At 47.5% G+C, this 24,518-nt stretch overlaps 2 protein-coding genes across 20 annotated transcripts in view; both read right to left on the bottom strand.

Annotated features, from left to right (window-relative positions):
• ABCA10 (ATP binding cassette subfamily A member 10) overlaps positions 1-10,979 on the bottom strand; it is a 51,055-nt gene extending 40,076 nt beyond the window's left edge. For all 13 annotated transcript variants that reach the window (XM_060395060.1, XM_042256476.2, XM_060395061.1 and 10 more), the window contains exons 1-8: positions 10,769-10,979; positions 8,789-8,890; positions 5,953-6,160; positions 3,437-3,601; positions 3,003-3,106; positions 1,145-1,371; positions 443-584; positions 31-216 (exon numbers count right to left, since the gene is read on the bottom strand). In XM_060395060.1, the coding sequence (XP_060251043.1) occupies positions 31-216; positions 443-584; positions 1,145-1,371; positions 3,003-3,106; positions 3,437-3,601; positions 5,953-6,160; positions 8,789-8,884 (1,128 nt within the window). In that variant the 5' untranslated portion in view covers positions 8,885-8,890; positions 10,769-10,979. The remainder of the gene's footprint in view (positions 1-30; positions 217-442; positions 585-1,144; positions 1,372-3,002; positions 3,107-3,436; positions 3,602-5,952; positions 6,161-8,788; positions 8,891-10,768) is intronic.
• A 7,819-nt stretch (positions 10,980-18,798) lies between these two features.
• The window catches only part of ABCA5 (ATP binding cassette subfamily A member 5), a 65,904-nt gene continuing 60,184 nt past the window's right edge, over positions 18,799-24,518 (bottom strand). For all 7 annotated transcript variants that reach the window (XM_042256471.1, XM_060395057.1, XM_042256470.1 and 4 more), the window contains 3 exons: positions 24,311-24,390; positions 23,058-23,113; positions 18,799-22,548 (listed from right to left, as the gene is read on the bottom strand). In XM_042256471.1, coding sequence (XP_042112405.1) covers positions 22,441-22,548; positions 23,058-23,113; positions 24,311-24,390 — 244 coding nt within the window. In that variant the 3' untranslated portion in view covers positions 18,799-22,440. The remainder of the gene's footprint in view (positions 22,549-23,057; positions 23,114-24,310; positions 24,391-24,518) is intronic.

Genomic DNA, 24,518 nt, shown 5'->3' with positions numbered 1-24,518 from the left:
CTGAAACTCACTAGATGGTTGTGTTCTTACCTGAGCCACCCCAGCAGTGAAGGCAAAAGGGCTAAACAGACATAAAGCCCATCCCAGTGACGACGGGAGTTGTCTGTACAATGCAGTGAAGCCCAGACAGCCCCAAAACACAGTGAAGAGAGAGGCAACCACGCCCGTCAGGATGGGTCTCTTTATCAGCACGCAGAGGAGGAAAGCCAGTGCTATCTGAAGGAAGAAAGAAAAGTTCCAGGGGGTATATTTTTTTCCTCTGAGTATCATGAATTGCAATATTCACTCGTTCATCACGTGAACAAAAACTTTCTCAAAAGCATACAGAAACCAGGTACAAAATGAGAAGCTCTAGGCTACCAACACCCTGAAGAAATACGGATACTGGCTTATATATCCGAGACTTGAAATAGGATGAGAAATGCATGTTTTGCCAACTCACCAAAGACAGGCCATACAGGGTGAAAAGCGTGACTACCACCATGAAGCCGGTAAGGACAATCATCTGGAATAATTTTATGACCAGAGTCATGAAAACAGATACGACAGAGACGAAGCCAGCATACATCAGCGCCCAGGAGAGCCTGCGGCAGAAGCAGAGAGCTAGTTCAGAATGTCGCACGTCCACAGACACGCGAGAGGCGGTCACAGCGCACGCTCCGGGAATGAACAGGCTGGAGTCACGTTTATTATGAGCGTGAGGCTCCGTGCACTCTAGCGGTGTGATCAGGGGCAAGCCTCTTTTCTCACTTCGTCTGTGAAATGCGATTAATTGTGTTAACTATCTCATATGGTTGTTTTGAGGATTCAGTGAAATAATGCCCATGAAGACTTTTGCCTAGCAATGATTAAAATTATCTTAACAAACACGGAATGAATGTTAAAATTAACATTGCCACTGTCGCTCAGCTGCCAAGTCGTGTCTGACTTGTTGCAGCCCCATGGCCTGCAGCACGCTGGGCTCCTCTGTCCTCCAGCATCTCCCCGACTTTGCTCAGCCTCATGTCCTTTGAGTCAGCGCTTCTATCCAACCATCTCATCTGCTGCCACCCTCTTCTCCTTTTGCCTTCAACCTTTCCCCAGCATCAGGGTCCTTTCCAACGAGTTCCCCCAGGTATTAACGTGGGATACACAGGCGACTCACCAAAATGCTGACTGCTGCAGACCCATCCCTGTCATCAGCTTCTTAAATCTTTTCCGTTCCTTTGTGATGTTTAACGAGGCAACATACACAAAAGGGGAGAAGTAAACAATGCAGATGAAAATGAACCACTCGTTTATAATCTCTCCCTTGGAAATGAAAGGGGGCGTCCTCATATTTATTCCAACAACTGATGTCAACTCTTCCATGACAGAATGATTCGCTGTGACCTGAATTGGGATGTTAACAAACACATAAATCAGGTTAACCATAGAAGAAATAGACTAGAAAACAGCATTCATTGTTTTTTTCATTTTCATATAGAAGAGTTTATATATTTCTAGCAGCTTAAAATATGGGGAGATAGAGGTGGAGGGAGGAAGATGAGGCTGGATACATAAATGACTCTCACAGTTCAGGCAAGAGATGAACATGACCTGAATAAACGCTGGTGGCAGAACTGAAGAGAGGTAAGTAGAGCTGAGCTTACGGTCGACAGGGCTGGACGAGAGAGAAGCTGGAACGGTGACGCCCCGGAAGTGACCTCTGATAACCCCCAGTTAAGTGACGGGCTTTGGCGTTCACTGGAGGTAGAGAAAGGGCTTCCCAGGTGACTCAGCGGGCAAAGAACCCACCTGCCAATACAATCCCTGGGTCAGGGAGATGGCACCCACTCGGGCCTGGAGAATCCCCACGGACAGAGGAGCCTGGTGGGCTACGGTCCACGGGTCTCAAAGAGCTGGACTCGACTGAGCACGCATGCATGAGATGGAGAAACTGTTTTAAAGACTGGGTCACGTTTAGAGAAAAACACCCACATGCAGGTTGGAACATACCAATCTGAATTGCTTATGGGGCATCAAGTAGTCAGCTCCTCAGGACTACAGTGGAGCAGGCCTTGCCCGTCACCTGTGTTTGTGAACGGTTTCACTGCGATGCAGGCAGCACACTGGTTTATGGGTGCTGCCACATGAAAAATGGAAAGCTGAGTATTTGCAACAGAAACTGTTTGGCCCCCAGACCGCAGAATACTTGCTCTCTGGTCCTTTAAAGGACGAGTTCACTGGTCAACAATTAAAGCAGGGTTCTTACAGTTATCAGCATGTAAGCTGTAAATGAATTTATGGTAAAGGATGGCACCGTGTGGAGAAAGTATGGAGAAAATTGCCTTGAATGGGACCTTGTAGAACCACAGATTGAAAGAGGTGGGAGTGTGACCACGGATAAGACTGCCAGAAGACGGAGAACTGCTGGAAAAGTGGAGAGCCGGGTGAGTGCTGTGGTATTTAGCTAAAAGGCCAAGGAAGACACAGAAGGAAAGCGTCACGTGTTAACGACGTGAGCCTTGTTACTGACCTCAGAAAAATCATTTTGGTGGCATGGTGGGAGTAGAAATTTTATTGCACTGAGTTGAGCTCAAAGGAAGCCAATGGTTTCAAGAAGTAAAGATGTTCAGGGGAAAGAGGGTGTTTGTTTGAGGAGGAACCGTGAATGCGAGGTCTTGATAAGAAGGAAAGAAACTGATCGTTGTTAAGTACTGAAGAGAAGAATGCTGTTGAAAAGGGGAAGCTGGGTCGTGGACGGAACGCCCATCGCGCCACGCTCCGGATACTGTGCGCAAGGATGGCGCCTCCAGCCCTGGCGCTGAGGCGGGGCCGAAGGACCGGGCGGCGGGAGAGGGCGGTTCCGCATCGCTGTGCTGGGAAGCGGGAGGCTGTGCGCCCCGACAGCTTCTCTGCTCGGAGAAGGCAACGCAGCAGCCTCTCCTGAGAGGGCAGGATGGAGGAGGAGGAGGCAGGCAAGAAACGCGGGGCAGAAGTACAGACTTCAAACAGGCCTTGGAGGCGGGGCACTTACTTACTTCTATAATTGCAGCATTGATCGCAGTCTGAAAAGCCACAAACCCGTTTTGCCAGTATATTGACAAAAGACAGAAAGCTTCATCACGGAGAGCCCAACAGTGGTCTTCAAAGAAGAAAGACAGGCACATCATTACGCAATGGAAATCAATGAACCGAATGAAAACAGTAACTCCGGTTCTAAAGCGAACTATCTGAGTGTCCGCTCAAAGTCCATGGCGACAAAATCCAGAGCATTTTTAAAGCAAAATCGCAACAGAGGAGCACAGCATTAAATAGCTGGCAAAAGAGTGAGACTCCTCCTGTAAGGAAGACATCCTGAAGGTCGGAAATGAACAGCACACTGCTCCTTGACTTTATTAACGATTCCGTCAGGCATTGCCCATAGGGGATGGGACGAAGCAGCAAAGACTGCAGTCAGTTCTCAGTGGCTTACCCGAGTACTCGAAGTGCTCTCTTACAACCGGGACCCTGTGTCCCCAGCTGAACTTCAGCCGGTATGAGAAAGTGTCGTTGAACACAATCCCCACCATCTCAGAGTCGTTCTTTGGGCGCACTCTGTCCATGGCGTCTTCATTAGGGATCCCAAGGATTGTTCTTCCTGCCAGGTGTGAGAAATGCGACTGATTAGACGAACTTTATTACTAGAGGACACAAGACCAACAGCAATCGCTTAGGTTTCCATCTAGTTATCGGTCCCATGGGTGCCTGTGTGCTAAGCCTCGTTAGTCGCCTCCGACTCTTTGTGACCCCGTGGACTGCAGCCCACCAGGCTCCTCTGTCCATGGGGTTCTCCAGGCGAGGATACTGGAGAGGGTGGCCACGCCCTCCTCCAGGGCATCTTCCCAACCCAGGTCTCCCGCATCTCTGTCTGAGCCACCGGGGTAACCCGCTGGTGCCGTATATTAAGGCATCACCAAGCAGCTGCCTCTAAGTTAAGGGCTGAAAGTCTTTCCTGTTGTTTAAGGCTCAATGTAAATACCTGAGAAGATGGGAACGATATGCCACTGACTCTGAATGCCAGAGGTTTGGGCTGCACGGGACCCCTCAAACATGCATTTTTCCCAGAAGTAAATGCTGCATTACTGCACTGCCCAGGCACTGGTGGAGTGTGAGGTTGCAGAACCCTGAATGGAGGGAGCTCAGATGCTGAGGAAACACAGATACAGGGGCCAACAAGGAATTACTCGGGTCTTTAGCTTCCTCAAGAGGAGGTTCCTCTAGCCCCGCAGAGGTTCAAGGGTCAACTACATTGGTTTTAAAAAAGCAGTTGTGTGTGTCTGCTCAGCTGTATCTGACTCTTTGAGACCCCACAGACCGTAACCACCAGGCTCCTTCGTCTATGGTTTTTCCAAGCAAGAGCTGTCTTGGCTTGCTGCGGGGTTTAGGGATGTCTGGGAGCATCAACTTCTGGGCCCATTTCTTCTTCTGAGGATTCACTTCCCTAACGTTATGGCACAGAGGCTGCGTGCCTCCACAGCGCTGTTGCTCAGACTACCCTCTAGGACTTGAATCTGGAGCAAAACCAAAACAGCACCTGGTCCTCAGTTATCCAGAGCAGGGCCTCGGTTAGGGTAAATCAAACTGTTGAGCTCACTGAGGGGAAAAAGCGTCTGTTTCTTTCACCGTAGCATCTTTAAATCTGAGAATGCTAGCTGAGGGCAAAGAGCCTAGAGTTAAGGCTGCCTGGACACATCTCCGCTGCCGCTTATTAAAATCTTAGCTGAGCAACTTGGAACCCTGGTTCCTCTATAAGCAAAGTAGTTCCCAATAATTTAGCATAATCATAATCCCCACTGAAGTAACGAAAAACTTAATTTGTGCACCTATGTGCACACATGCCTACATATGTGACCGTGTGTGTGTGTGTTTACATATTATCCTAGAAAGATACACACAAATTTTTAGAGGAGGAAATGGTGGCTTGAATGAACGCAAAAGCTTTCATTGTTTGCTTCAGACAAGTTTGTTCTGCTTAACTTGTCTTAGGCTGGCTGTTACTTTGGCAATTAAAATAATTTTAAAATTAAAAATATTTTAAATAACCAGTAAAAATGCTTCAGAATTTGGTGGGGTTTTTCTCTGCCAAGATTATAAGTAGATTTCTATCATATGAAAATAGTATGCCAAAAGTAATAAACAGCACACAAAAAATCAGGGTACAAAATCAGAGGTAAAGTTAGAACCCACCCAGGCTCTTTGGAGTCAAGGACACTATCTTAAGAATTGAGCTCATACAACATTTATAATGAATGAGTTCACCATATTAAAAGAGATGTTACTTTGCCAACAAAGGTCCATATAGTCAAAGCTATGGTTTTTCCAGTAGTCATGTACAGATGTGAGAGCTGGACCATAAAGAAGGCTGAGCACCAAAGAATTGATGCTTTTGAACTGTGGTGTTGGAGAAGACTCTTGAGAGTCCTTTGGATAGCAAGGATATCAAACCAGTCAATCCAAAAGGAAGTCAACTCTGAATATTCACGGGAAGGACTGATGATGAAGCTGAAGCTCCAATACTTTGGCCACCTGATGTGAAGAACTGACTCACTGGAAAAGATCCTGATGCTGGGAAAGATTGAAGGTGGGAGGAGAAGGGGGGTGACAGAGGATGAGATGGTCGGATGGCATCACCAACTCCATGGACATAAGTTTGAGCAAGGTCTGGGAGATGGTGAAGGACAGAGGAGCCTGGTGTGCTACAGTTCATGAGGTGGCAGAGTCAGACATGGCAGTGTCTGAACAAGAACAACAAAATCTATGTTCCTCTGAGACCTACCCGTACTTGGAGCTTCACACCAAGCCCTCCACCCCATGTGAAATGAGGATCCTGCCCCAGTTGAAAATCACTGACTCACAGGCTGGGTAAATAAACTCAACTTGCAAAACAGACTTCAAATTAAATGCGAACAGGTTGCATAATAATGAAGCGTGGGCTGCTGAACAACGCACCTTTCATGAAGGCAGCTGCAGCCACCTTATCCATGATGCTCTGGGTCACGTTAGTGACCGGGGTGTAGGCCACCAGCACCGGGTCGGAGTCGTTAAACTCATCCACACGTCCCAAGACCCGAGGCGGCTGTTCCAGGAAATGAGTAGCTCTGAAGAGCTCTGCAAAGAGGCAGAGAGCGAGCCCCGGGAAGAGCACCATGGTCCACTCCTGCAGCGCACGGAAGAGAAAGGGGCCCCGTCGCCACGGACTCTTAGACAGAGAGGGGCAGGCGAGCACGCTGAGGACGGACGCACTGCCACCGAGCTCGGCTTCACTTCACTCGCCCACGTCCTCGCTTTCTCAGTTACCAGCTGGCTGTTAGGCAGACCACCATTTCACTCGATAGACTGCCTGACCCAGGGGGCTCAGCCCGGGGCCCTGTGACACCCGAGGGGGCGGGAGGGGCGGGAGGGGGGAGGCAGGCTCAGGCGGGAGGGGACAGGTGTGAACCTACGGCCAATTAATGTCAATGTGTGGCAGAAATGCACACGCCGCTGTGAGGCAACTACCCTTTAAACGAAAACAAATTAGAAATAAAACAAAAGAAGCCACAAGGATAGATTGTACAACACGGGGAATATGGCAAATAGTTTATCTCGAGTGGAATGTTACAGTTGTGGATCACTCCATTGGACCCCTGTAATAACATGTAATATTGTACAGAAACTATACACCAATTTTAAGAAAACCTTTTAATGTCCAAAAAAGTTTTGAGGTATACAGCAAATATGGGATGGATTTATCTCCAAATATAGCTTTGAGATAACACCAAGTATGTCCATTAATCTTAACCTAGAATCATAGCACCCCTCATATGCTCCTGATTATTTGCCCTCATATGGATAAAATAGAAATACACATCATTCCATAAGAGATACTTTTGTCAAAGGGTTTAACGTAAAGTTAAAAATCTATTTTTTAATGTAAATACTGTTTACAAGAAATGCAGACGGCTATAAATCAGCCATGTCCAACTCTTTGCAACCCCATGGACTGTAGCCCGCCAGGCTCCCCTGTCCATGGGGATTCTCCAGGCAAGAATACCGGAGTGGGGTGCCATTCCCCTCTCTAGGGGCTCTCCCCCACCCAGGGATTGAACCCACGTCTCCTGCGTTGCAGGCGAATTCTTTACCATTGAGACACCACGGAAGCCCTTATTGTAAATCAACTATGCTTGAATGAAAGGTTTTTAATTAAAAAAGTTAAAAATCAGAAAAGGAATGTAGACGGCAAAGGAATGAGGTAAACGACAGCCTGAAGCGGCTCCAGGCGAACGCAGAGCACGGGCGTTCAGCCGGAGGACAGTGACCGGCTCCCTGGTTTGAACAAACCAACGTTAAGAGACATTCCAGGGAGCTCTCCGGGGCTCAGTGGCTGAGGCCACGTGCGTCTCCTCAGGGGCCAGGCGCTAGGTCCCACTTTGATCCCAGAGGCCGCACAGTCAAAAAAAACGTTTGACGAGATATTTTAGAGGAAATTTTAGGAAACTGAATTTCGACATGGAATTAGATGACTATACGCAATTGCCGTGAACTCTGTGAAGCGCGCTAGCGGTTACGAAGGAGCCTGTCCTTGATTTTCGTGGACGCTAGTGGAAGCCTTCAGTGGTCATGTCATACGTGCTAAGAGAGGAGCTGAGGGAGGTGAAGAGAGGCAGCCACACCAGCAGATGCTAACAGGTGTCACACCTGGGCTGTAGGTGAGCTGGACAGGAAGTGAGTTCACCGGGCCATTCATCCTAAGCTTGAGGTCTTAAACATTCCGTAAGCTTTTTAAAAATTGACTTGGACGATCACTGTAAAGGTTACCCTTTATCAATACAGCAACTAAAATATTAGAACTGAATGCTTCAAAAGCTAAGGATGACCGTGTACTTCAATAAAAAATAAAAAATTAAAAAACAGACAAAAAAAGAACTGCTATTTTTCAGCGGAACATAGCTTCTGTGTAGCCACAGCAGCTCCAGGGTGTGTTTCTTGAGAACATAAGCAAAATCCTCACCTCGATGGCCTTGACCTTATACTAGAGACTGAACAGAGGGCGAAGACGCTGACAAGCAGGGACCCGGCTCCCTGAAACTACTCCAAGTTTGCAAAAGCATAATCTTCAAAAGAAATCCCCCAGAGTTCCCAAATTTTTGCTCAGAAGCCATTTCCCCAGTCCCATGAATTAACAAGGGCCTCCCTGTGGCTCAGTGGTAAAGAGTTTGCCTGCCAGTGCAGGGGAGGCAGGAGACCCATTAGATCCCCGGGTTGGGAAGATCCCCTGCAGGAGGCCATAGGAGCCCATCCCAGTCTTCTTGCCTGGAGAAACCCATGGACAGAGGAGCCTGGCGGGCTACAGGCCACGGGGTTGCAGAGAGTCAGACAGGACTTCGTAATGAAACAAAAACAATTCACAGAATCTTGTCAAACCGTCCCCAGTAGAGTGTGATGGTTCACCTGTTTAAAATCTACTTGCTCTCCACCCCCACCCAACCTTTTTTCTTACACTAAAGTTGGCCTGGGGTAAATCAGGATAATTCCACAAGTTTCAAGTGGATTATTTACTTGGTGAATGGCTAGTTATGTTCAATAAAAAGTTATCTACTTTGCTTTTTAGGAGCAAACATATGAGCCTGCGTCTTTTGCCATAAATATTATCCTATTGCGCAACATTTGCAAAACATTACCTTGGGAACTCCAAATCAGCCAGCCCATAGAATTTGTGATCATAAAAAGGCAATATAAATGGCATAATGTGAAATGACGGATTTTCATTCACTAAATATGGAAAGATATATATTGTGAACCATACCAACACGCTCTCTTTTTTCATTCTCCATTTTCTAAGAAAATTCTTGTGCAGAAGGGCCCGAGTCTGTTGACACATGCTCCTCTCTTTTTTAATCATTTTGTCCTGTTCATCAACAGAGAAGGGAAAATCAATACTACAGAGCAATAGCCAGTCAAGAGAAAGGACAAAAAAACCCCCAAACAAACAGTTAAAACAAAGCTCCTGAACACACAGTCCCAGGAGCCCTGGCTGAATTCCTCATTTGACATTACTGTTAACACACATGCAGTGTTTTTAAAGATTATAAAGTGGTAACGAATATAAAATGTCCTGCCAGCTGACCTTTCTCTGAAGGCTCGATGGTTATGAACAAGGTAAGGGCTGTGGTGTGGGAGCTCTTTTCCTTTTTGTTCCAAAAGCAAATTTTCCTGCCACATCCTGACTTTGCAACAATCTAAAGCAAATAACTAACACAACATTGCAAATCAAGTGTACTCCAGTAAAAATAAATTAAATCAGAGAATAAGACGTTAGCAACGTTAAGACCCTGATGCTGGGAAAGATTGAAGGCAGGAGGAGAAGGGGGCGACAGAGGATGAGACGGTTGGATGGAATCACCGACTCAGTGGACATGAGTTTGAGTAAACTCTGGGAGATGGTGAAGGACAGGGAAGCCTGGTGTGCTATAGTCTGTGGGGTCGCAGAGAGTCGGACATGATTTAGTGACTGAACAACAATAAAGTTTAGAATCCAAAACACATTTGCCTTTGACTTAGTACTTTTTAAAAATGCATAACGGGAATAAAACCTCCTCTGGTTTTCTGTCCACTGGAGATCTGCACTTTGAAAGGCACGCTTTTGGAGGCTGATGTGATGACATCTAGTGGTAAACACAGAGGATGAGACGGTTGGACAGCATCACCGACTCGATGGACATGAGTCTGAGTAAACTCTGGGAGCTGGAGATGGACGGGGAGGCCTGGCGTGCTGCACGGTCCCTGGGGCCACAGAGTCAGACACGACTGAGCGACTGAACCGACTGACTGAGCGAGTGGTAAAGAATCTGCCTGCAAACGCAGAAGACAGTCCCCAGGTGGGGAGTAATCCCCTAGAGGAGAAAAGGGCAGCCCACTCCAGGGTCCTTGCCTGGAGAATCCCGTGGCAGAGGAGCCTGGTGGGCTGCAGTCCATGGGGTCACACAGAGTCGGATACGACTCACACACAGAGGAAACCAAGGGGAATCACTGCACAGGCCTTCTCAGGGACCCAGGGCACATTTCTACTCTTGAAACTCACGGGTCCCCCTTTAGGACTTAAGTCTGTCGGACACACAGCTGGAAACCAGGAGCCTGGGCTAGCGAGTGCGACTCGCTGCTGCTGCGTGTAGACCGCCACGCGTGTCAGAGGGGTCTCCTCTGTTTTCAGTTTAAAATGCCAGAGATGATCATTTGGTATCACGGTTCTGGTGACTTGCATGCACTCGAATAAATGCTGATGCTACATACAAACTGCAGCATTTATAGAACTTGCTGGGTTTCCTTTTCTTGATGAAAGGAAAAGGTAAAGCTACCAAATGCCAAAACAATCTCTAACTTCTAACTTGAGAAAGTTTCTAAGGGAAAACATTCATCTTCATGAAAAGAACATAGAAAAAACCACGAGGAGAAGCAACTTGTCCTGTTCGTGCACGGTCCCAAGAAACAAAACTCTGCAGGGTCTCAAATGGCCAACCAGACAAGCGCAGACCCGACAGAGAAAGAGAACACCCTTTGCACACGTTTCTGGATCTGCCTTGCACTTTGCTATCATGCTACACCACCATTTGACTGCGTTGAGAAAATGAAACTCCTCATCAGGTCCACCACACAGAACAGAATAATTTAGAAATATCACAACTATATAATAATTTTAACCATGTCAATCAAGACGCTTGCCATTGATTCTGCCCTTTGTACCTCATTACCTTATGCGGAATGAAAGGTAAAAACAAACTCAACTTACTGTCAGGAAAGTAAGAGTGAAGGGCACCTTTGATGCCCTGGTTTCTTTCTGTCCAGGAGAGTTTAAAGAATCCTTCAAGAGCTTCCCTTAGAGCTGTCTTCATTCAGTCTGGCTTCTGCAAACAGGCCGTGGTCTGTGTGGAAAGCGCCTGCCAGACACATCCTCTGCTTGGGAAGCTGCTTTCCTCTCGAGTCTTTCCTCCCGTCCAGCTGTGCCACAGGGAGGCTGCAGCCGCAGACCGTGCCCAAGGCTGTCACGTGCGCTTGCTATTGCTGTATCTTTCTGGCACAGGCAAAACAGCAATCAGATTCCAAAAGGGATTTTTAAAAACCCAGGCCTGAGTAAGTCTCTATTAGCTCTGAATTATTAAAACTTTGAGAGCCAACACAGAAGAGAACAGATTTAAAAGAAGGGAAGTTGAACGGAGGCCGTGAGAATGATCTCAGAAACGAGAGTAACTTATACAGGAAAAATGTGAGCGAAGACTTTCCCGCACGGCAGGCAGCTAAGTGGTGTTTGCGGCTGCTTGGCTCCTATGAGCCAGGAAGTATGCGTCTTATGCAAGCGCGCTTGGTTCTGTCTGACTCTTTTCGACCCCACAGACTGTGTAGCCCACCAGGCTCCTCTGTCCATGGGATTCTCCAGGCAAGAATACTGGAGTGGGTTGCCATTTCCTCCTTCAGGGGATCTTCCTGACCCAGGGACTGAACCCTTATCTCCTAGGTCTCCTGCACTGGTAGGTGGATTCTTTACCACTGCATCCCCTGGGAAGCTGCTAAAAAGTATGCTAAGGGTTTACAATGAATTATTTAATTTACACTCAAAGCAAACCTGTGCGGTGGGTAGGATATTTTTACACATTTCATAGGTTAGAAACAGGAGACTCAAAGGTGACATTATTTGCAGATGTTCAAATAAAACCTAGTAAATTCAAATAATTTAGACTAGATGGGCAGAATGGTTATTTTTTTAAGCTGCAAAAATACTGGACATTCTCAGAATTGTAAATAAACCCATCTTTCACAATTTTAACTGTAATCAGCACATTTCTTGGGGATGTGTACACAATAACCACTCAGGAAAGTGAAGGACAGAGAGAGGGTGGGGCACTCAGAATACTGGAGCTGTTTCCATTTTCATTAAGATTATGGAAATAAGGACTTGCCTGGTGGTCCACTGGCTAAGATTCCACACTCCCAGCGCAGGAGGCCTGGAGTCAATCCCTGCTCAGGGAACTAGGTCCTGCATGCCCCAACTAACATCTGGCACAGTCAAACGACATTTAAAAGAAAAAAAAAGAATATGGAAATAAACATTTTATTTGAGTTTCATTGGATCCCCTCCTGTCGTTAGCCACACTCCTCTTGTTTCCCCACTCGTTCTTTGCTGGAAGTACAAGTCCATGGACTAGAAAACAACAAATATTTAACCTGGTTCCAATCCCAGGCATGGATGACAATATTTATTTTAATGGATGGGAAAAACAACTTAAAATCGTATCATAATAGACACACGCTTTCTCAGTAACCTGCATTGAAAGGGTAACGCACCCATCTCCGTAACTTTAAGGACTGTAGTCTCCAATGTGATGCAGTGAAGCGGTTACAGGGTTAGGTGTTCTGAGACCCGCATTTCTAACTGTCACGCATAGGTGCTTGCCTCGGACAGGTGACATCTGTAAGAGGCTCCGACTCTTCCTGGTCCGGCTTCTGTGCCTTGATAACAGTGCAGCTCTACTATGGGGTCACAATTCTGAAATCCGCCAGACCGGGGTTTATGGGTAACTGCGCTGCGCGATGTCAACCCAGCCCTCATCACCCCACTTACAGATCTATATTTCTTGTTAAAATTGAAATATAGTTGATTCACAATATCATGCTAGTTTCAGGGATACAACAATGGGATTCGATTATCTCTATTTTCTAAGACTCTTTTACCTTATAGGTTATTACAAGACATTGACTCGAGTTCCTGAGCTATACAGTAGGTTGCTGCTGTTATTTATTTTACATACAGTGGTGTGCATCCTTTACCCCACACTCCTGACTTATCCCTCCCCCGTTCTCGCTCCCATTTGATACACACAGGTTTTCTATCTCTGCGAGTGTTTCTGTTTTGTATATGGATTCATGGGAATCATTTTTCAGATTCCACATGCAAGGGACATCATGTAATATTTGTCTTTCTCTGACTTACTTCACCAAGTATAATTATCTCCGGGTTCATCTATGTTACTGCAAATGGCAATATTGCATTCTCATTTATGGCTGAGTAATATCTCCCCCCCACCCGTCACACACACGTGTATAGGTACAGGCATGTTTCATGTCTTCCTCAGCCATTTGTTGATGGCGGTTCGGTTTTCCGGCTCTTGATGATTACAGCTGTGACGAGCACTGTAAACACAGCTGCAATGAACGCAGGGTGCATGCGTCTTTTGAGGTTACAGTTTTTTGCAATATACGCCCCTGGGCTTCCCAGGTGCCACGAGTGGTGGTCAAGAACCCGCGGTCACGGCGGGAGAGGAAAGAGAGGCAAGTGGGGTCCCTGGGTGGGGAAGGGCCGCTGGAATAGGTAACCCACTCCTGCATTCCTGCCTCGGAAATCCCGCGGAGAGAGGGACCCAGCAGTCCACAGAGGCTGGAAGAGCTGGACGCGACTGCTCAACCGTATTTGGGGCTCTCCATGCTGGCCCCCCAGCAGCACCAGGGGACAGGCCCAGGCAGGAGGCTGCCTCTCTGGGCCTCTTTCTGATCTCCCCTGCCTCCTCTCTCCGGCCCTGAGCGCTGGTCTGCACCTTTGCTCTGGAGGGCACCCGAGGTGCCCCTGGAAAGCGCCCCGCCCCGCCCCAAACTCAAGCCGGAGACCCACAGGTCACTTCATGGCTAAAGCCTCGCTAACCGCCTGGAACATTCGAGAACCGGCAGGTGCGGGGCAGGGACGCAGGGGCGGATGCCGCGGGGCCGCGGCGCTGTCACACCGACCTTAGTTTGTAAAAAACCCCGCAGTTTCTGCCAGGCGCAGTAGAGCGAGAGCCGCGTGGCCACGCAGTCATTGCTTGTTCACACCTCCCGCGTCCCGGCATGGAACCAAGCGGGCCGAACCCGAATCCGGGCGCAGGAAGGAGGCAGCCCACTCCCCGCCTCCCAGGGATGGGACACGGAAGGTTCGCGAAGCGGGGGCTCACGCACCAGGCGGGTCCAGGGCCTGGGGCGCTCAAGAGCATCTCCTGAGTTCACGTAGACGCCTCAACCGGGTTTGGTCACATGTCAGTCCCGACGGGCTGCGCAGACACAACAGCCCCCGTGGAGGCTGCGCCCTGGGAACGGCTCCCCGGGGAAGGGTGGGACTCTGGGGGCAGAGGGCAGGGACAGAGAACCTTCCAGGGCGGCGAGGGCCAGGGCCCCTGCGATAGCTGGATCCAGGTTTGGGGTCAACCAGCGGTCACCTCCTCCTGATGAACCACCCTGCTACCAAGAGCTGATGTTTGCATTTATAACTGAATTTTAGGAGAATTTACTTCTTTATCATATTAAATGTGCCCTCTCCTAATGTGATGAAACTGTTTTGAGGTCACTTTTATGTCTCTCAATAAAATGCATATAATTGACCCTAAAATTATTCCCTGTCTTTTGCAAGATGTATTGGTACATAGTGTAGACTTTCCATTACTAACATGATAGGATCTTTTTAAAGAAGAAAAAACCACCACATTTTCTAATTAGTTAACTGCTTCCCTGGTGGCTCAGAGGTAAAGAATCTGCCTGCACTGCAGGAGACATGTGTTGGATCCCCGGATCAGGAAGAGCCCCTGGAGAAGGAAATGGCAACCCATCCAGCATTCTTGCCTGGAGAATCCCATGGCCAGAGGAGTCTGGCCAGGCTACAGCCCATAGGGTCACAGAAGAGTTGGGCAGGACCGAGTGACTAAACAAATTAATTGCTGCTTGTCCAGACCACCTGACCTGCCTCTTGAGAAACCTATATGCAGGTCAGGAAGCAACAGCTAGAACTGGACATGGAACAACAGACTGGTTCCAAATAGGAAAAGGACTACGTCAAGGCTGTATATTGTCACCCTGCTTATTTAACTTACATGCAGAGTATATCGTGAGAAACGCTGGGCTGGAAGAAGCACAAGCTGGAATCAAGATTGCTGGGAGAAATATCAATAACCTCAGATATGCAGATGATACCACCCTTATGGCAGAAAGTGAAGAGGAACTAAAAAGATTCTTGATGAAAGTTTAAGAGGAGAGTGAAAAAGTGGGCTTAAAGCTCAACATTCAGAAAACGAAGATCATGGCATCTGGTCCCATCACTTCATGGCAAATAGATGGCAAAACAGTGGAAACAGTGTCAGACTTTATTTTTTTGGGCTCCAAAATCACTGCAGATGGTGACTGTAGCCATGAAATTAAAAGACGCTTACTTCTTGGAAGAAAAGTTATGACCAACTTAGATAGCATATTGAAAAGCAGAGACATTACTTTGCCAACAAAGGTCTGTCTAGTCAAGGCTATGGTTTTTCCAGTGGTCATGTATGGATGTGAGAGTTGGACTGTGAAGAAGGCTGAGCGCCGAAGAATTGATGCTTTTGAACTGTGATGTTGGAGAAGACTCTTGAGAGTCCCTTGGACTGCAAGGAGATCCAACCAGTCCATTCTGAAGGAGATCAGCCCTGGGATTTCTTTGGAAGGAATGATGCTAAAGCTGAAACTCCAGTACTTTGGCCACCTGATGCAAAGAGTTGACTCATTGGAAAAGACTCTGATGCTGGGAGGGATTGGGGGCAGGAGGAGAAGGGGACGACAGAGGATGAGATGGCTGGATGGCATCACCGACTCGATGGACATGGGTTTGAGTGAACTCTGGGAGATGGTGATGGACAGGGAGGCCTGGCGTGCTGCGATTCATGGGGTCGCAAAGAGTCAGACACGACTGAGCAGCTGAATTGAACTGTCTAGAAGAGCAGGATTAATTTTGCATGTTACTTTGAATTTTGCTGAGCTCTCTATTATCATTGCAGATTTTTTTGAATTTTCTAAACAATATGTTCATCTGTATTGGCGCAGTTTTACGATTTCTATTTTCTAATGTTTTACGATTTCCATTTTCTAATAACCCTTACAATTCTCTGAAGTTGAATTCCTGGGATAAAGTGGACTCGTTCATGACGTAGGTCTCATCCTCTGACTTTTTAAAAATAATCTCCTGTTTCCTTTAATGGCTCTGCATTAATTACATCTTTTATCCTTGATATTCCCTTTCTCAGTTTCCCCTTACCTCAAATTGCCTTTTTTTTCCTGTTTGGTCATTCATTTTAAAAGCATACAGCTAAGCTATGCTCTAATTTCTGACCTATAGAAACTGTGAACTGGTTAATCTTTATTGTTTTAAGATGCTACATTTTGGGGTGGTTTCTTATGCAAAAGTACATCACAGGACCCTGGGTGGTTCAGTGGCTAAGTCTCTACACTCCCAATGCCGGGGGCCCAGGTTGGATCCCTGGTTGGGGAACTAGCTAGCGCCCTCCTGCTGTAGCTAAGGCCTGGCATGGCCAAATAATTTTTTTAAACAATCAAAGAAAATATTTCAATAAAGTGACACTTGTGACTCATCTTGATGCTTTCTCCCATCTGAAAATTATCATGGACACCCCTAAGTCCTCGTTTATATGGGAAAAAACCCAGTTTTCTCAAGTATGTATCACTAGTTTTACGATTTGAAGCAGTAAAAATCAGGCTGTGATCATATCTTTATTACCAACGACTCCCCCAGGACTCATTTCCTGGAGGTTTGTTTTATGGTCTCTGCCCATCTGCCTCCTAGTTATCAATGAAATTCACCTTTGTTTAAGAGACAATGATAGAGGATTCTCCACAGGGCTTCCCTGGAGACTCAGACATAAAGAATCTGCCAGCAATGTGGGAGACTCCAGTTCGATCCCTGGGTCGGAAAGATCCCCTGGAGAAGGAAATGGCAACCCACTCCAGTATTCTTGCCTGGAGAATCCCATGGACAGAGGAGCCCAGGGGGTCGCAGAGTTGGACACGACTGGAGTGTCTAACACAGCACTGGTTGCCTTGCCAGGAGGACCTGGAAGGCTTGATTTTGCGGCTCCTAAGAGAAAAGCTAAGGAGGGGAATCAACGCTGGCGATGTAACTGAAGGCCGGCCTGGAGCTGGGCCGCACGCGAGTGGGGTCTTTCGCGCCCTGGCTGCGCGCCCCTTCCCTCTGACGAATGCCTGGGGTGCCTTCTGGCTCCCTTGCGTTTCTTCTCCTTCGTTCGGACGCTCTGAACCGTGCTGTCGCCTCTTCCCCAGTGAACTAGCGTAAGGATGCCCGTTCTCTCCGCGGGATGCTGCCTCCAGCTCCCGGGCTGACTTGCTGGCTCCAGCTCGGGCTCCTCCTGGGCCCCCGCGTTAGGTGGTGGCTCAGTCGTGTCCCTGCACGCGTGCGTGCTACGTCTCTTCAGTCGTGTCCGGCTCTGTGACCCCGTGGGCTGGAGCCCGCCGGGCCCCTCTGTCCATGGACTCTCCAGGCGAGCGCACTGGAGGGCCTCTTCCTTCGCGGGGATGGAGCCCGGCTGTCCTGCGTCGCAGGCCGCCTCTCCGCCGCCGGGAGGACGCGCGGCGCGCTGGGGCCACCTGGTGGCCGAAAGCGCTGCCGTCTCGCCGGCGGCTCTCACCCGCGCCCGGGTGGCTGGAAACGGCGCGCCTCGGGCTCTCCCGAGGGCGATCCTGCTGACTCCGCGGGCAAGAACCACCTGCCAATGCAGGAGCCCTGGCTTCCACCCCTGGGTCCGGAAGGTGCCCTCCCGTGCTCTTGCCTGGGAAGGCCCATGGACAGAGGGGCCTGGCGGGCTACTGCCCACGGGTCACAGAGCCGGACGCGCCTGTGCCACCGACCAAGCGCAAAAGGTCAAAGCACGAAACCAAACAGCCCCCGGGACAAGCGCCAGCCTGCTCTCCGAGCTGAGACCGGGTTCACGCTTCTCTCCCTGGAGAAGCTCCGATCCCCACCCGAGCTGCCTCACCCGCATCCTCCATCTCTGTCTTGGGTTATCGGGAGGTGGACTTCAGTGACCTTTGATGGCTTTATTTAGCAAATGCTATGACCCTGGCGAGGTCCGTGTGCAGACATGGGGGAAATAACTAGATTACTATACTGATATTCTTTGGAAGTCTGCATTTATGCAAGAGTGGCAGCAAGACTTCTAATCATGTAGTTTTGTGTATGCTGGTTTTATGCTACATAAAATTAATCTGATTAATCAGATCTGCAAGAGCTGCTTAGGTCCTTGAGAAACATTGGTTCATTAAATTTAAAATCTTATCTATCAATTTATTTAAATATCCTAAGGAAGATGATAAATATGTATTAAATATTTGGGAATAATTTAATCTGTTAAATGTAATAAAATATAAGCAACAATGATTGCTTTATATTTTTACAAAATAGATTTGAGATAAAAAAGATCTACAAGAATGTCTAAGTTTAAAATATGAATGTAAACTAAAACACAGGTAACTGTCAATGCTGGGCTGGATGAAGCAGAAGCTGGAGAACCATCATCAACTTCAGGTACGCAGGTGAAGGTGAAGTGAAGTCGCCAGTCGTGTCTGACTCTCTGCGACCCCATGGACTGTAGCCCACCAGGCTCCTCCATCCGTGGGATTTTCCAGGCAAGAGTACTGGCTGCTACTGCTGCTACGTCGCTTCAGTCGTGTCCGACTCTGTGCGACCCCAGACAGTGAAGAACAAGGAAGCCTGGCGTGCTGCAGTCCACGAGGCTGAAGAGAGTCGGACGTGACAGCGACTGAGTAATAACAACTATCAGTGTTCCTCGTTGAACATTCTTGAAAACACTGCCGCTGCTGCTAAGTCGCTTCAGTCGTGTCCGACTCTGTGCGACCCCATAGATGGCAGCCCACCAGGCTCCCCCGTCCCTGGGATTCTCCAGGCAGGAACACTGGAGTGGGGCGCCACTGCCTTCTGAACAGATACTAAAAATAAATTACCAACAATTTCAGTGCCAGATTTCCCTTCATTTTTAATATATTCTAAGTAACAAAGTATCCATTTCATACAAAACGAAAAGTTGAGCTAAAGTTTCAGTTCTTAAAGCTTACTACTAATACTATAATCATACTTACTTTTCTTAAATGGGCACACTGAGAATTAATTACGTGGAACGCATTATGAATAAAAAATAAATAAACTTTTACCTTATAAGAATAGCTGATATAAAAATTATTCACCTGAGAAAAGATTTTTTCATTTTATGTAACGTGTTCTTTCGGGAAAGAAAACGAAAAATCATTTAGCAATATTACAAATACATTAGAGAGGAGCATTTCTATTTTTAGAAGATGAACATCTATTAACGCATTACATAAAAATACAGCATAATGTTTTGTCAGATTCTTAGCACAATCAGAAGAAAATCTGTGGCCAACAGAACGATAAAAGCAGGATGCCACTAACCCTCAGTAGAGCTCTGCCCCAACCAAACATTGTACAGCCAGCAAAGCGCCATCATACTGTATCAGAGTCAGGACCCAAGGATCTGGGGGCTTCTCTGGGGACTCAGGGTTGAAGAACAGGCCCACCACTGCCGGAGACACAGGTTCCATCCCTGGATCAGGAAGATCCCCTGCAGAAGGAAATGGCAACCTACTCGTGTTCTTGCCTGGGAAACCCCATGGACAGAGGAGCCCGGCGGGCTGCACTCGTGGCGTCGGAGTCGGACTCGACTGAGTGCTAAGTGACCCAAGTTTCTAACGCCTTCCTGCTGCACTGCAAGACCTTACAAGGCCAAAGCGGAGAGTTACGGTCTTACCCAAAGACCCACCGCTTGAAACGTGATCACTACAGCGTCGGTGGAGTTAAATTACTCTAAAAACATTTTAACGATAAAAACAGTGGTTTTAGATAGTTTGGGGCGATTGGAAGGAAAGTAGGCTTTTAGGGGAACATGCAGCCTTTTACTGAGAACAAACCCACCAGAAAGACAAAGCGGCTCAGGAAGGGACAGAGTGGAGCCTGCTCATCGCTGCGCCTCTCCTGTCTCCTTCCTGAGGCTGCAGACGGACGTCTGCCTTGTTGGTCACTGACCACCGTGACTCCGTGAAGTCCAGCCTTTTTACTGTTAAAATTTGACTGTGGACGGAAAACATAAGCCAGGGGGGGTGGGTTTTTTCCCTAGCTGCTTCCTAATATATGTACTTATTTGCATTGATACAAAAAAAAAAAAAGCTTGGAGGTTATAATTTAAGACATTTGAACTGTACAGTCATCGAAGGTAAACTCCGTATTTGAGTTGCTGTGTCCTTTTCTTCAAACTCCACTCACCCTGGTTTTCCTAAGTAGTAGTTAAACGGTACTTCTGATTAGGAAAAATGCTCCTACTGTGAGAAAATGGGAACAGAACATTCCTATGAATAATTTAATTCATGACCAAGATGTATCCACTCAAAGTATGTAAAAACTTTTAAAAAAGGTGTGTTTTTTTTTTTTTTTTTTTTTTTAATGCTTACAAGAGCACAGTAACAGCACAATAATGAGCCTGACAGATGCGAACTATGGCCGGTGAGCACAACTGCAGAGCTGCATCCCCAGAGAAGCCCCGGGTGTTACACTGATGTCAGGCACTGAAGGTACCTCTGTAAATGTACAGCAACCGATCTGCCGTGACTTGCTTAGAAAGCACAGAGCGTTGCTGATTAATTCATCTATAAAGGGAAGGGTTTCCCCTCAAATGTTTCTGGACTTGTATTCGTCATCCAGTGCTACAGTTTAATAGTGACAGCTTTTACTAAAGATTCGAAGAGTGAGATTCTCAGGTGAAGAACCAAAGGTCAGTAGCGGGAGGCGAGTGCCGTGGTAACAGGAGGTCAGACTAGTGCCAACTGAGTCCTACAAGGAGAAATCACTCTGGTGCGGGCTGCAGATGCCAGCGGAGGCTCTAAGACAGCTCGTGCAGTTAGAAGGAAGACCTGAGACACCAGGCAAGGTCCGGTACTGTCAGGCATGTGACCGGAACAGCAGAGGGAAACGCCGGTCGGGCACCTTGTCCTGAGGCTGAGGAAGGTGCGCTGCCGTATCCTCAGCCGCACAGCCGGGCTCACAGCCGTCTCACCGCGCGGCACAGCCAAAAGTTCAGGTTCACCACGCGAGTCAGCAGCCTCATCAAAGGGTGTTCCACTTCAGAGAAACTCGGCACCAAACCCTTCTATTGCGACTGCTGTTCTCTCAGACTCTGTCACACAGCACAGTCACACCCCAATATACTTGCTTTTCCAAAGGTGGTCACTCTCATTCATCTGGTTGAGATGCAATGTCAACTGGGACTTCCCAGGTGGCACAGTGGTAAAGAACACGCCTGCCAGCGCAAGAGACACAGGTTTGATCCCTGGGTTGGTTAGACCCCTGGAGGAGGGCATGGCAACCCACTCCAGCGTCCTTGCCTGGAGAATTCCATGGACAAGGGAGCCTGGCGGGCGACAGTCCAGGGGGTCGCAGAGAGTCAGACAGGACTGAGTGGCTGAGCTCACAGCACAGTATGATTTATGTTATATCCCTACAGTCCACACACGGGGTCTATGCAGAAGTATTTGTACGGATACCTTAACCAAAATCTCACTTCAACTCTGTCACAGAAGAAAACTGGTTCCTTACTAAAGAGAATTGTGTAGAATTTACTTTCCTTAATGACCACAAGTTTATCTATGTTCCACCATATTCCAAAGTGAATCTGAGGTGAGTAAACAAATTCACAGTGACATACTTACAACTCTACAAAGGAGAGATATTCAAATAACAAAGTTCATTTATATAATAAAATATATTCTTTGTAATGAAGAAGACAAAGGCTTTCCATTTTCCATCCGGGTGGAGGAGAAGGTATGGATTAATTCTTGCAGCCCTACAGATGTCGTCATTTCAACCCCAAACAACAGAAGAATCAGATTGCTACACTGTAAGATTCTAGACACAGTCTTCCACCATAACTGAAACATCTCTAAACTTTACCGTAAGCAAAAGAACTGTACCTGAGTTACTGATATCTACAATCACCTAAGAGAACAGGGTCTCCTTTCAGTTATTTCGGCGCATGCATCTTGCCCAGTGAAGGTCACTCACGGCCTGCAAACCTCTCTCTGCAAGCAGCCTGTCCAGTGTTTAAGCTTTTTAGGAGGCCAATTTCCATTCAGTTTCTCTTAGAAATTAAAAAGGAGAGCGGACTTTAGCTTTATGTCTCTGTTCTATGTATCTGTCTTCTTATTTAGATTGGGACATTACATACTTACGTAACTAGATGGTATAAACTTACAGACAGCTGCTCAAAATAAAACAATCCTATCACTAGGTCTTCAAACCATAAATTCACAAGCGCTGCTTCTGAAAAGTGAACAAGGACACGGTCACCTTCACGCACAGACTACAGCGTAACACGCTGCAGACGCCACCACGCAGGCTCACGTGGCTGTACGCAAGGGTTATTCGAAGAAAAGCGAAACACACAACTGATGGCATTTCAATGCAGGGAGTCAGGAAAATCCCAAGTGCTTTCTCGGCTCTTCGATTATTGTTCAAGCAATAAACTGTCAAGCCAAAACTAAATCGTAAAAGAAAGAAATGCAGGAAGTGGGGCAAGCAGCATGAATTCAAAACACGACTCTGTCCTCCTGCGTTCTTTCCCACCAGAGTGCGCTGTTGAAGGTGCCACAGCTGCTGTCTTCCTCCTCTTGCTCTTTGGTGAGTTCCACAAAAACCTACGTGGAAATAAATGAGTACAGTATTCTGCACTGCAATTATCCTAGGAACATTTTAACTAAAGCAGCAGTGGCATGAAGCTGTACCTAAATACACGAACCACTGAAGTATCAAGAGATACACTTAATATTATTTAAGCAGAATGATCCCCACTAATCCTATATACTGATGAATATCATTTTAGAGGATTAATAGATCATTTTTTTGGACTGAAAAAGTAGCAAGGTGGTAAAGGATAATTTATAAATATTTAAGCAATGTAATTTCAGATGTGCCAATATGAATGCCATCCATCAGGAGTCATTTTCTTGAAACTAAAAAAAAAAAAATGAGCTATCGAAACAGGCAGGTGGAGGACCTCAAGTTGTTTAAAATTCACACAGCTGCGGAACACTCCGCAGTAACCGGTCTCTGGCTCTCAATCTCCTTCCCTCTCCAAAACAAACCTAAACACTTAGATGCTGCAGGCTTTCTCCTACAGAACTGTTAACAGTTAACTTTGTGGTACCTGTTCCAACGTGGCTTGAGAAAAGCTGTACTCTTCAATAGCGAATGTATGTTTAGCTGTGAAAACGCAAAAAACAGTATTTCACTAAGTAATATTTTTGAATAATCAAATGGCAATACCTACTGAGTGGCTAACCACTTGTGCTTTCTTCATCTCTCTGATCGGCCCACTCAGCTGCAGGCTGTCAGTGACGTCACCCCCTACCTGCCTCCCCTCCCCCGCCCGCGGCCTCCCCACAGCCCTGGGCCGGGCTCACGGGGGCGCGCGGGCTCACGGGGGCGCGCGGGCTCACGGGGGCGCGCGGGCTCACGGGGGCGCGCGGGCTCACGGGCCGCCCCACAGCCCTGGGCGCGGGCTCACGCAGGGTCACGGGGGCACGCGGGCTCACGGGCCACATCACAGCCCTGGGCACAGGCTCACCGCCTCGTCCCACTGCCCCTTCTCCCAGCAGCTCCTCGCCCCCTCCTCCGCTTCTGCCGCTTCTGTTGATCCCTGCTCTCTATCTCCCACCCCCACAATTCCAGCAGTCTGTCCCGGACTTCTGCAGCTAGATTCCGGGTATCAGTCCTGTGTCATTCAGATCCTTTCGCAGTCTAATCGGATATCGAAGTCCTGCTCTTCCATTCACTCCTTTAATCCCCCGCTTTACTCTAATGTCCCCTTTAACCACAGAGCGAGCACCAGGAAACACAAGCTGCTTCACGGTTTCCAGATGCTTTTTCATGAAATGACCCGGACCTGAACACATGCCCGTCCAGAAGATGCCTCTCTCTCCTGGGGAGATGTCTGCATCCCCCCTAACAGTTATTTTTAAAACGCTGACATCCCACAAGCGTCTCTGCAGGTCGGGTCAGGAAGGCCCACCCGTCCGCACCTCGAGCTCTCCTCTCCTTCCTCCTGCTGCCCCTGGGTCTTGTTCCCGCCCCTTCCATGGCCTGATACAAAGTGAGGACTCAAGAAATGCAAAGCTCCGGCTTCTGGACTGAACTAGTGGGGGTTAATTAAACTGAACTTTCTCAGACGCAACGTAAAAACTGCGGTGACATCCTCTCAAGAGGGTGAAAGGCTTACACGACAACACAGCTCATCGACAAAATCCCAGGCTGTATTTTCCTATAGCTTAGATTCAATTAACAGAAGGTCATCTTACTCACTGTAGTTTCTGCAGCAAACTGAGACCCAACTTCTAAACTTTTTCATAAAATTCCCTCATAATTTGAAACCATCTCAGTGTTTTTCAAATTATTACTCACCTTCTTCCAGCTTAGAAAAAGACTGTGAAAGGGACTGAACGTCTTCCTTAGGAATTTTATAAGCCAGAATAGTAGAGAAACTGAAAGCAAAGATGAAGGAAAATTCAGAAGTGACTACTAACTGTGTGTTCTGAAGCCAAAATTCAATACTTTAAAACTTCAAAATAAAACTCCCATAATTTGACACTTATTTAGATAAAAATCATTT

This window comes from Ovis aries, chromosome 11 (genome assembly GCF_016772045.2).
Source record: "Ovis aries strain OAR_USU_Benz2616 breed Rambouillet chromosome 11, ARS-UI_Ramb_v3.0, whole genome shotgun sequence".
In the NCBI taxonomy this organism is placed as follows: Eukaryota; Metazoa; Chordata; class Mammalia; order Artiodactyla; family Bovidae; genus Ovis; species Ovis aries.
The sequence above is the reverse complement of the archived record's forward strand: the minus strand, read 5'-3'. Positions and strand labels throughout refer to the sequence as shown.